The following is a 14,013-nucleotide window of genomic DNA, read 5'->3' on the forward strand; positions in this document are numbered from 1 at the left end:
TCAGAAGTCTTAATATTAGTGTCTAAGAACAACTGGCAGCTTAATTTCATCAGCATTTTATTTTTAGGCAATAATTGTGACGATATTATAGTTGTAATATTGTCAATGACATGAGATGTTAATTAGTTGTTAAGCGCTTATTGATTGTTTTAGTATCTGTTAATTTTAATTTTTTATAAACAAAAATATATAATGTAATAATTTATGCTGACATATTTATTATGTACACCGGTGAGTTTATACTTGTAATATTTGCTTTAATCTCAACACGTAGAGACTATTTAGTTATGTTTAGACAGTTAAAGGTAAGAAACGTGGACGAGTGATGGCGAAGTTAATAAGAACCGGTGCGAATTTATTAAAATTAAGAATAACAATATATTCAATTGCGTTGGCACATTTATTGATAATGTCAACGAAACTGTTGAATATTGACTTTGAATCATCCAAAGATTTGAGGCTTCATTCTTATTCCAAACTGAAGTGGAGATTAATAACAACTTGGTTCAACGTAAGTTTTGTTTTATATTTATTGTGTTTTAAAAAAACAGATTTTATATATCCGGTATACAAAATTATACTATAGATTTTTTTTAATTATAATAATATTCCTTTACAATTTATATATACTTTATGTTATTCCACAAATACTGTATAATCATTTATACTACGATGCAATTTTCTATATTATTTTATTGAAATAAAATCAATTGTCCTTATATAAAAAACAAACAAATTTTTATATAAACTTTCTTACCATCATATCAATGTAAATTTATTTTAATTATCTGTCGTGTAATTTCCATCGTTGCATTTTTTTCTATTTTATATAATTAAAGTATTTAATACCTAAACCTGAAATCATTACGTCATATGTTCAATAAAATATATTCTTCAGAGGAATATTCTTTCGATTCAATTTTTATAAAATAAAATCTAAGTTTTTTTTTTCATCTGTTATACATATTTCTTTAAGTAATAACGGTGTCTCTGTTATGTCTTTTATAGCTATTAACTTTGGGATACATGCCGATATGCTTATATTGCGACTGGCGCGAGATGAGCGGGGAAGGTTCCCGGGTACACGTTAAAATATTGAACCAATTTAGGACTTTTTGTTTTTCCAGTCTCATCCTTCCCTCTACGGCGGTAAGTGTTTTTCAATGTTAAATTCTATTTTTGTGTTTTTTTGGTACATTCTACACTTATACCTGTTCTTCTCGTAAGATTTTTCAGATAATTCTATCGGTAATACCTGCTTTCAAACTTTAAACTTATACACGTATCGTTTTGAGTTCTGTGTAATATTTACCGTAAAATTTTTCATAACCATAATTCTGAGTTTCCATCTCTCGGTATAAAATATTGTTCGATTTTCCCCACAGTTTTCTATAAAGAGTATCTTTGTCCACACTATTGTGTCTGCACTTGACGGCTTTCTTTATTTACATTTGATATTATTTTTAAACGTAGAGGCAACGTGTAAACAACCTCTGAAATGTTAAAACATCTGAAAATCGGAACACAAATATTTACAGTGCTAACGTTTTATGGTTTACTCCAATTTTGTATAGATTACAAAACGAAATTTAATTACATATATATGATAATATGCACATAAATATTAATATTTAAGGGGCATATTTTTCATAAAAGTTCCTTTCTGTGACAAAAAACGTAATAGACTCCGTAACAAAACCCTGAATAACATCTAGAGTCATTATTAGATGAATTTTTTTTTCGTCTATAGTCCCAATTCACGTTAAGTGACTTTACAAACAAACGTAACTGGTTATGTGCACTACAATCATTACTTAACATTTTTATGCACAATACTAAAATATACTAATTAACACTAATAAGGGAAAAGTATTTACAAATAAAAGTAAATATTTAATTTCATTTTATATAAAAAACTAAACAAAATATCGAATGCCATAAAAATAAGAAAATTTAATAACAAAACGTTAATCACTGAAATCAACGGCATTGAAACTAAATAAATAATAGTTATAAACATTTAATTGACAGATGAGTAGAATGATCTTTACTTTGATAATATCATAAAAAAGCACTGTAAATGCACCCCACGCTTTTTTACAATAATGTACATTTATTTTTTATTTACACTATTCTTAATCTAAATTTATTAAATTTTATTTTCTATTTTTTAGTTGGATTTTTTATAAAAGCGTGTTTTTTAGTTTTTTTAAACTATTATTTATTTTTCATTTTTTAGTTGAATTTTTTCGTTGGTTTTTTCATAAAAGCGTGATTTTTTTAGTTTTTTAAACTATTATTTTTTACAAGTCTCTCCGAGGTTGTGCCAAACTGAGTGTACAATCAAAGAGTAACTGTGGAGCTGCACGCATGCGTAGTTCGCACACTAGCTCTATCTCTCTTACTCGCATGCAAAGGATGCGGAAAGGAATTAATTAATCCTGGCGAATCTAATTGGGATAATCGGATTTTTTAATCGAATTATTGCATTGTCATCGGTCTTTGACAGGTGTGCAAAGTTTCAATTAAATCTGATCGGTCAAAGTATGGCAAAATCGAGCTCAAAGGAGTCGGTTACAAACAACCATACAAACATACAGGTGAAGCTAATAAAAGCGTGTTAAAAACGAGGAAGAACTATGGCAACAATACCAAAAAAATAATTATCGCATCTTTATGCGATTTGTGAGCATACACCTTTGTGAACATACCTTTATACGATATGCAGTTTTTACAGAAGTACTGGATTTTGCGTTCGTTATCAGCAGCGAAGAACTAAAGCTTCCTTTTCGTATCAACTGGATACTGCTTGAATATCATTTCACCTATATGCAGATGAAAATTGAGCCCCAAGTGGTTGACTTATTATCACAATAAAAGTCAAATTAAAAACATCATCTCTTACATTATTTAAAAAAAAAGTCTATAATTAGTTAGATATATTTACATGCAGTATTCCAAAGGTTCCTCTTCTATTGACTTTGAGACTAAATCCAGTAATAAAAACACATTTATTATTCTCATGTCCCTGTTTAATAATTATGATAATAAAAAGCCAGACAGTACTTTTTATCTTATTTTTTTATCATAATGTTAAGTATATGGACAAAAAAAAAGTAATATATTATCTTATAAATAATTTCAATTTATACAAAATAAAGATAAAAACTATGCAAATATATATTTAATATAAATGAACTAATAGCAATAATTTTCATGAGTCAGTCTAGTTGTCGTAATTAATAATAATCAGAAATTGTTATGGATTGAAAAAAAATTCTTATTATATAGCTATGTGAAACACAGGTACATATTTCCCTTCCGGCCGGGGGTGGTGGAGGCCGTGGTGAGCGCATTATTTCCCCGACTGACACTCCTCTGACAATGACTGTGCAACCTGGGGTGCCTTATGTGGATTCTGACGAGGATGGCGATAGCATTCTTGTGGCGACCGAGGTAGAATTGAAAGCAGCGGTGCGGCTATTGAGCGGCAAGAAAACCGCACCAGGACCCGACGACCTGCCTGCTAAGGCATCGGTCCTGGCCTTGGAGTCTTTTAAGGCTCGACTAGATCGTCTCTTCACTGCATGTTCTGAGAGTGGCGAGTTCCCGCTGTCTTGGAAAACAGGTAAACTGGTCCTCGTGAGGAAGTCGGATCGCCTTGCGGACTCTCCGTCCCCGTACCGGCTTATCGTGCTGCTGGGTGAGGCGGGAAAGGTCTTCGAAAAAATACTTTCGAACCGCCTCTTCACGTACCTGACAGATGAGGAGGCGAGGAGAGGTTTGTCATCTACCCCGATCAGCGATGATTGTTGAAGCGCAGAGAGATGTCACGCGGTGTTCCAAAGGTCTCGGTTCTGGGCCCTCTCCTGTGAAATATCGGCAACGATTGGGTGCTGCACACCGACTTTCCAAGAGGAGTCAGTGTGGTTTGTTACGCTGACGACACGCTGATGCTAGCGAATGGGAGATCCAACCAGGCTGCGGCCAACCTGATGGCATGTGTGGTTAAAATGGTCGTTTCTTAGATCCGGCAGTTAGGACTCGAGGTGGCGCTCCATAAGTCTGAGGCCATCAGCTTTTATGGCCGTCGAAATGCGCCACCTCCAGATGGGTCCCGAAAAACGGTAGAAGGGGTTACCATTTGCGTCGAGTCGACGATGAAGTACCTAAGTCTTGTCCTCGGTAGCCGGTGGAACTTCGCGGAACTCTTCCAACGTTTGGCTCCAAAGTTGGAACGGACAGGGGCTGAGCTCAAGCGGCTCCTGCCTAACTTAGGTCCCAAAGGGTATCGCACGATCTCCGGGGAGGCAGCGAACCTCCTTGCTGGATCACCGCTATGGAATTTAGAGGCGAGGGTGCTTACCCACGTCTTCAGTTTGCGCGCTGAAGGTTGTCGCTAGGGCCAAATTCCGTGACGGTGACCTCTCACGCCCGGCCTTAGTTTAGGCCATGGTGTGGAGCAAGAGACACAGGGTAGCCGTCTCCTCATTTTGCGAAGCAGTCCTGATAGCTAAGTAGGATGCAGAGCGCGTGAGGGAACGATTCTCCTCAGGCCTAAGCCACCGCAAGGGACGCTCCAGGCGTTGGGGATCGCGAGACGATCTCTAGCCACCGTAAGCGCGGGTATGCGGACGGAGAGCAAGGGTAGCTTCTCGCTCGATCAGCACCAAACTTGAGCGTACAGCGCGCCTCAAAGAGCCATCACATCACCACATATGGGGCCCTAGAGCCGATGTCAAACCGGGTTGCGGGTGCAAGCGCAATGATGCTCGGCCTGGCTCGAAGCAGAAGAAGGTACGGGGGGTTTTTAGCCAGTAGGAGTCTGACACTCCCTTTTGCCCCACCCAGGACAAGAGGGGTCATTTGATGATTTTCCCCTTTAAAAAAATGGTACATATTTCCCTATCATCATTATGTTTGAAATATTACCTTATTTAATTACAAAAACATAATAAACATCAAAGCATACATTTTACAAAGTAGTTTATAGTATTGGTGACGTGTCAATGTTTTTCAATGTTATTTAAAATTAATGCACTAAATAAACATGTACAAGTTTTAGGTTAATCGTAATTTCCTCCACATCATTACAAAAAGTAATTCAATATAATTAGTTTATATGTAGCAGACTTTATGTTTTGTTAATAAATTAAATAAGTCGCAGTTAAATTCAAAAAAATGTTGTATAGTAACCAATGACGCAAAAAACAAAAACAGTGCTTCTGTGAAAATATCAAAAGACAGGCTTCAAATGAAATAAAATAAATATTATTATATTAATAAAACAAATTGTGACAACGATGAGGTATTCTGCTTCGGAGTAAAAATTGAATTTTTCAAATTTGCTTCCATATACCAGACAAGTTCTAATCAGATCAGTCTTGTTTTGAAATATATGGAAAATTTTATGTAATTTCTTAGTTTGCAGATATTACATTCTGGCAGCTTTGGAACAAAGATCGTGAGCTTATTATGCCAGTTTCGGGTGATGAATTCATATCCATATGGTCACAACACAGTATGCACACAGCTTCGATGGTATTTGTAATTTTCGATCTTTTATGCGTGCATAGGACACGACCGAAAAGCTTAATCCCCGGACTCATAGCTTTAGGCATCTTCAACAGTATTTACGTACTCTTGTAAGTTTAAAAATGAATTATATTAACTGAAACCAAAAAAACGGAAACTTCCATTTTCAAAAAATTATCAATTATAAATACCTTAATAGTGATATATTCTTACAGGTGTCTGGACAGCTTTTTGAAAGGAGAAATCATATACCCGGTATTAAGAACTTTATCAGTTTACAAGTTGTTTGTTTTGGTTGTTTATTTTCATATTGCTACTTTGTTTTATTACACGGCACAGTGGTTTATAACAGATCTAGTTCATGGACATTCTGATTATTCTAAAAAGGTTTTAAACTAACATGTAAGAAATATTGATATTGTTTTTGTAACTTTATATTGGTTGATGTCTTTTGAATATTTTATGTATAATATATTCTGGCAAGTTTGTCAGTGTTTTTACTATCTGTAATAATTAATAAGGACTTATTCTTTTCGTATTACATCCGGTATCAATCAGTGAAACTCCCGGTAAAAATGGTAAAAGCGTTTTAGAGTCAAAAATATCATTTAAGTATATTTACCTTGTAGGAGCATACATCAAAAAGCTCTTTTTTTACTTTGAATATAGTAAAAAGCGGTAAGTCAATATTCCAAATACACTAGTTTTTTATTTATTTCATAAGACTTTATTTGCATTGTACTTTTCAGTTTATTTTAAGCACCATATCTAAATTATATATTAAGGTAAACTAATATTAATTCAAAATCCTGCACGTATTGAACATTTTGTAACGAAGACTGCTTTGGACATCTTTGAAAAACTTTCGACCTCTTCGTGAAAACCTTACTTAGAAAGATAACTTCCCGTTTCAACAAAGTTATCTTGTAGCTAAATTAAATTCTTTTGATATATTTTTATAAATATTATGATGAAATTGAAAATATATATAATAAATCAATTTAGTTTCTGCGTTAATGGAGATACAAATATAATATTATTGGGTTTTGTACGACTTTTAATCACTAGAAATGATAAAAAAAAAGTTTTCTTCTAGTTCTACTATAAACAAATATATTTAATAGGGAAGTAACTACAGCAAAAGTTTGAGATATATGTCAATTTTTATTTTCATATAAAGCGTAAAAAAAAATGTGGTGATGATATGGCCGATATTTATATTAAGTCCTTGAAAATCAATAGTGATAAAAAATACTATGGTTATTTTTTATTTAGCAATACATATTATTAAATTTTCTTTGAATAGTAAGGCTTCGTCGCTTCTTAATCATTGGACGCGTTCCCTCAGGAGAAGCTTTTATAAAGTTAGACAGCAAGGTTTTCAGAATATTCTCCCATTATTTACTAAGGTTTTGCACCTTTAAAGAAAATTATTCTAATTATCTTTCTATAATTACGCCTCGTTGTTTCGTTAACCGACTTCTATCTTATTATTTTCTAAATACATTGATGTTTTACTAAATTCATCATTTTCAATTCAAAAACTAGAAAAACAAAATTTAGATATACTTTTTTATTCTTGATACTTCAATAGAAAAGATCTAAATACTGTTCTATTGACAAAAGAATTTCCTTAAATTCAATATTATTATTTATGGAACATCGAATAAATTTCTATTTCGTTACGCAATTAAAATTTAGACAAATTTCTATTAAAAATAAATCCCTTCGTGGTTATACTAATATATAAATGTAAGTGATACACTATAATTTGAACAGATATATATTTTGATATTTTCCTTATTTATTATATATTTTTTAATTATTACTTATTAAGCATTCAAATTAATACGTATGTTAAAAAAAAGGAAAAACTCGACCAATGAAAAAAACGAAGTTTTTAAAATTTATGTACAATTACTCGCGTTTATTTATTTAATAAACTGCACAAACATAAACAATGTGTTTAAAAAAAAATAATTAAAATCATCTTTTCAATAACAATATTAATAAATTTTTAACATTATTATTTCCATCCAAAAATAAATCAAAAATTTTAAACTCAATATACCCTGTTGTAAATATTATTTGTAAATAAACGATCTTTAGGGTTATCAATAAATAAAATTCTACCATTAACGAATAATAAAAGTCATTATCTTATATACCAACAAAATTAGAATCTCGCTAATTAAATCAGCGTGACTAAGTGACGCGTTAGACTTATATTGAACTTACACAATGTAATAATATGAATAAAAGTTGATTTTTGAAAGAACGTCTAATATTATAGCAGTCTTGAAACAATACGAAGTTTCCTTTGTCACATATATGGATGTAACTCAGGAAGACCATTGAACGAGAGGCTGGTCACGGTGATATGGAAGGGCATTGTTTCAAAGTAATGACAATTCTATCTGTATTATACGAACTCGTAGGATGGACACGTGAACTTACTACGTTACAATAATTATTTATTATTAAATTCCATAGCAGAATAAACATAAATACCAACATAATTAAACTTAAATTTAATTTCCTATTTTGTTAATAATTTAAAGCGACTTTGTTAATAATTTGGTCTCAGTACATCAGTTGACAAAAACTGAACTCTTCTGATTTCTCTCTGTCTCGTGGAATTAAATAAATTAAATGTAATAAATATTTTTTAAAACAAGCTTTTATTTTAATAAACTAAAACGATAACAAACATTTTTACTTTTAAAACTTTACGTTCTACCTCTAACGTTGTCACTTATCACATATTTATAATACATAAAAATTTGGCGCGAGATTCAAGTACTCATATTTAGTTAGTATGAAATTTTATGTGAGTTGAAATCAATGATTCCAAGATAATAAATTTACTTTTTATTAGTTATAAATATTAAATGATTGAAAAATGCATATTTGGAATACACCAGCCACTTTCAGTTAATAGGTATTGAGGCGTTCTCGAACCTCAACTTGTGAAGTTCATTTAGTCAAGACGAAGGCAAATATCTAAGGGAACTCGATGTCCTTAAGTAAATACTTCCGCTATTTTTGCTGGGACGGCTTCTTTGTCTCTAAAAAAGTCAGGCCGTGCCGTGTACATAATATTGCTATCATAATTGGGCAGGTAACTGAAAAATTCTACCTCTCTGTTTTGGGCCTCGGTTGTGCAGGAATTTACAGGAATTAATTAATCCATCTCTTCTTTACCATTGACTTTCCAGACGAACAGCAAGTTTTTTTTCCTTCTAGTGATTCTTCGCTTCTGGATGAACGATACACTTCCTCCTAACTCATATACAGTTTAAAGAGTAGGAAAAAAAATTCTGCGTGTTTCTTTGGCCTTTCAGCAGATTCAGACATAACATAATCAATGAGAGAAAAGTATGGTACATTGTAGAAAGAGATTATAGGAGTAGGTCCGTTCATAGAATCTCTCATAACGCCTTTAACAACATAGCTAGCAGTTATTTGCTAGTATTTTTTTATAAAAGTTCTAAGTCTTCTGAGGGTTAATAATTTCACCAGAAGACAATACACCACAAATTGTCGTCATTGATAATATTAATTCCCTCAATCATTAATGAAATAAGACAGTAAAGATTAAGACATCGTTAGTATTCGTATAATAAAGAGAAGAAATATGTTAATCACGAAATTATATAATTATAGTTCGTTTTAAATATATATGTTTTAAAAGAAATAATACTTAATTAAAATACACATTGCGTGGTACAAGCACTGAAAATATATATATTTTGTAAACATAAAAAGCCAAATCGTTAATTAGGTCACATTGTTGTGATACAAAAGAATAAATATATTCTTGCTGTAGAGATTTTGAACATTAAATTAGTGTGCAAATGATTGCGAGGTTATAAGATTTATTTTGAATTACACCGCCTATTCTCCAATTAGTAATAAAATTCCTTAATTTTCACTCACGTAAAGGTTCTATAAAACAAGTACTTTACGTTTTATCAATACATTAATTTTATAAATTGGTTGAGTTATATCTTATTTCTACTATTATTGATATAAAACATAACAGCTATTTCAATACATTAAGCTATAAAGTAACTACTTACTGTGAGTGGTGTAAACACACCATCTATCTTTCTAACTTAAAACGCTTCGTGGAAAATTTTCTTAACAAGTTGCATCGCACAGCAACACTCGTGCAATATAAGTTTGCAATGAATGTCTTAATTTTTTTATATTTTAAAAATAACTAGCACTTTAGTACTACTACTATAATAAATCAGTTTTTGTGAATTTTAAGTTGTATAGAAACTTTCTTTTCATAATACTAGTACTATGTAAAGTTAGAAGAAAATCAAGGCCTAAATAAATATATATATCTAAGTATGAAACGCACATAAGACTTCAAATATAGTATCAAACTGGCCGTATTTACTAAGGAATTATGAAAATATTGAAATCAGACAACTTGCATATACTTAGAAATACCGTTTGTGTTCTCGTTATTTTATTTATATTCAATATATTCATAGTAAAGTGAATAGTCATAAAAACCATAAAAAAAATATTCACCCATGACAAATACTATATGAAATCATTTGTTGTTTTAGCATATGAAAATTTGTAGAGTGATAACATAGTCAGAACTTTTAGCAGCGTTGAGGTGAAACAAAAAAATTATTGAACAGTGAAACGTATGTAGTTTTAAAATTGATGAAATTTTATATGCCGTATATAAAAACAATTCTTATTCAAAATAATAGCTTCTCAGTAAATATTTTAAAGTGTTTCTTTATTACTACTCCGAAGGGTTACCTCGTAAAGATGAGATACGAAAACAATAATTAGAAAAAAGAAAAATTACGTCAACTCGAACATATGCGTTCATGACGAAAGTAAAATATCTTGAATAATTTATATACAGTCTCACTGATGGCACTGAAATATTTTATATCCAAATAATTTTTGCCTGCGACTTAGTCAGCGTGGACCCAGTCGTCCTGTGGACATTGGGCTTAGAGAGAAATGAATAGAGTTAAAACAATACACATTGTAACCAAACCACAGCATCTATGGTCTGCGCTACAGGACTTCACACAATACAACTGCTATACATCGATCCTGCAGAAACTACAAGGAATTTCAGCTTGAATAATATATTTTATACTCCTCTCCCTGCACCCGCACGATGAATCCATTGAATGCTAAAAAGTTTCGTCTCTTGCTCTGATGTCTAAGCTACATTACTCTTAGATTGATCAAAATCTGCTCAGCAATTTTCATTTCAAAAGAACAACAACCAACCGTACACACACAAATCCTCATACAGTTTCTCATTTATAATATTAGACGGCATTGAGCTGATGAACGCTGGTTAAACTTCAGGTTTATATTTTAAAAGTTTCCCTGTTATGTGTTTCATCAACAATTTATGATCTCTGGCATTAATTAACTATATACATATGTATGTATATATATATTGTTTTGTTTAGCATTTTTTTATATCTTATTTTCTTTTGCAAATTATAAAAGATTTTTTGAAACATTAAAGACTTAAAAAAAGTTTCCATGAACTATTTATTTTAGGTGATAATTAGTTTTAATTATTTATTAGAATAAATTAGATGGATAATAATTTGTGGTATGATATACTTAAATATTATTATTAGGCCACCCACAATAGTTTTAGGTACTTCACAGATAAAGTTTTATTGTTCTACCTTTGGATTGGCGGCTTTTTATATATGACTTACACAAAGATAAATAGTTTGTAACACACAAGTGTACCTGAAAAGTTTAAATAGGATATAGTTTTACGTTATACATTATTGAAGTGAAACTTCTTATGCGACTTCCGACATGGTTGCGTTAGGCGTCCTGGGGGCGCTTAAAAAGAGACAGAGCGAGAGGGAATGCGTAGCGCTCGAAGGCATGTTGGCAATAAATTGTTACTTGTTAGTAATGTTAATGAAGTTTATCTTAAAGAAACACTGAAAAATCCTTAAAAATAAATTTCCACCCCTTCCTATTTTTATTCCAACATTACGAAGCTTCACTTCTTCCTCGCTATAAATATTTTTGTATCATTGTACTGTCAAATTTTGCAGTAATAAATCAAATTTGTACGTAGCTAGTTCCATTCTACTACAAGACACTAACATTCACTAAATTGATAATGACAAAAGATGTGAACCAATAAACGGTATTTTATTCAAATGTCCTATGTTAAATCTCCTAAATATTGGCATTACTGCCGGGTGCATAATATGCATAATGTGAATAGGGTATATGAGGAATAAAATATAAGTGTTATTGTAGAATTATCAAAGCATTACAGAAAATATTTTTATTTTTAGAGATGTGAAATAAAAGTTTATCTTTCAGTTCAAGTCAAATAGAAAAAATATTTCGTTTAAATAGGCAGCTACAAGTAGGTACTTCTATTTGTAAAACACAAAACATATTTTTAATCTGGCGTTAGTAGAGTGAGTTAAAAAAAGAAAATAGAGGTACAATAATATTGGTGAAGGTTCGGCTGGACATTGACAATGAATTAAAAATAGAAATGAATATAAATTGAATTTGAGTTTATGAATATTTTCAAAAATATATAAAATATTCTTTATCACTAATAATATAGAATAAAACGTGAAAAAATAAAAAAAAGAATTAACGAAAAATAATTACTAACAGCATAATAATACGTACGTGAATATATAAATCTAAAAGCTGTTGCAATATTGTATTATAAATCCGAAAATATTAGTTTTATTTGGGATCAGATATCTAAGCAAAATTTATTCAGTTATCTGGCTATTACACACATTGTTTATTAACATTATTATCATTAAATAAAACGTACATAAAATTCAGTAAAACTTTTTATAACATATAAAAGACACAACTTATTGAAAACATGGCTAAAATGGTTGTAATATCTTAAATTTTTCGGAATCACTAAAAATTTTAACAAGTTTAGGTCCGATTCATCATCTACATTGTACATAACAGCCACCTAGGATTTTATAGAAAAACATAGTCGCTCAAATCTAAAACATGTAGATACGTGAAGAGCACTTGCATTTGAAGATATTACGCGAGATGGCGCTTTTGCTAATTAAGTCCATAAGGAGTTATTACTGTTAACAAACCAGATTACAAATAAAAACAAAAACATATTGTGATACTTAAATTAGGTGTTAGAAATAAATCCGTTGCAAACGAACGTATGTACATACTTAAAATTTGCAAATCACCCCCTGGACCGCGGAAAAAGAGGGGGTTCCAACCGTCGATTTTTTCCCCTTGTCGCATGATTTTCGTACGGCGTTGCGTAATGAAGGATTAGAAGCAGTATTGAAATAGTGCGAAACTGATGCCGTACAAAATCAAATGACCAAATTTACCCTGGAAATTGTCGGAAAATATTTTAAAAAAATCCGACTTTTACGGCACTATGCTTTTTCATATTGTTTATCACGGATCTATCGGTGGTAATAATGCCGTACAAATATATATGACCAAAAAGTACTCGCTCTACCTGTACTTTACAATTGTCACGTGCACTCAGTTGGACAGCTTACAAGTCCTGGCATAGTGCTGATTCTTATTATTTAATGCTCTTATATCGTTCTAGCTAGGTCACCTGGTGGTTCAAATGACCCATAACTTTTTTCTCACTTTAATCTCATCCCAAAAGATATCTTTATCGTCGTATTTTATTTGATGTGAATATTATTTTATTTTATATACATTATTATCATCAATTTAAATACTTATCAGAATTTAAAACAAGTTAATTTATTGTATATATGATATTGAAGTTATGTAATGAAATAATTCCTAATTTTCCTGCATAAATAGATACAAAACTTACACAACGAGTTCTCACGATTCACAACATAATCTTCATCGAGGTAAGGAAATACATATTTTTATAACGAATTAGTGTTAAACAAATTATTAATATCTCTTTTATTACTGATTCTATATTTATGCCAGTGTTGTGACGTTTATTTTTAATATCTCATTATTTGTTATGATATTCCGTTAATATATGATAATCTATACATATAAAGAAAATTGGAGTATCTGTTTGTAATATTGAAATAACTGTTTTTTGCTACATGTATAAAAATATACATACGGTACGTACACCTAAATAACATTTTTATAATTTTTGTCTGGCTGTCTGTGTACCTACTTGTGTGTTCCGCCTAATCTCTGAAGTAGCTGGACCGTTTTTTTTCAGGACTTTTATGGGCAGGTAGGTGATGTAATAATGAGTTATTCAGACACTTTATATCCCGATACCGAATCCACGTTATCAAGCGCAAGGAGAAGGCTGGGCGCATGAGCGCTAAAACTTTTTTTCATATTTTCATACCCAGACGGAGTCGCGGGTAATAGTTAGTTAAAATAATTATTAGTCATTCCATCATGATATCTAAGATTTACTAAATACCTAAAAGTTTCAATAAATCCATTTTTTCTACGGCGGAT

General features: G+C 31.3%; 1 protein-coding gene across 1 annotated transcript; it reads left to right on the forward strand.

Annotated features, from left to right (window-relative positions):
• The first annotated feature begins 304 nt into the window (after positions 1 to 304).
• On the forward strand, positions 305 to 7,030 carry LOC116768804 (androgen-dependent TFPI-regulating protein-like). The gene is made up of 4 exons (XM_061524950.1): positions 305 to 511; positions 1,009 to 1,149; positions 5,425 to 5,645; positions 5,751 to 7,030. The coding sequence occupies exons 1-4, from the start codon at positions 326 to 328 to the stop codon at positions 5,932 to 5,934; spliced, it is 732 nt and encodes a 243-aa protein (XP_061380934.1). The 5' UTR covers positions 305 to 325; the 3' UTR covers positions 5,935 to 7,030.
• The last annotated feature ends 6,983 nt before the right edge of the window (positions 7,031 to 14,013 follow it).

The sequence above is a fragment of the Danaus plexippus genome, chromosome 4 (assembly GCF_018135715.1).
Source record: "Danaus plexippus chromosome 4, MEX_DaPlex, whole genome shotgun sequence".
Lineage (NCBI taxonomy): Eukaryota > Metazoa > Arthropoda > Insecta > Lepidoptera > Nymphalidae > Danaus > Danaus plexippus.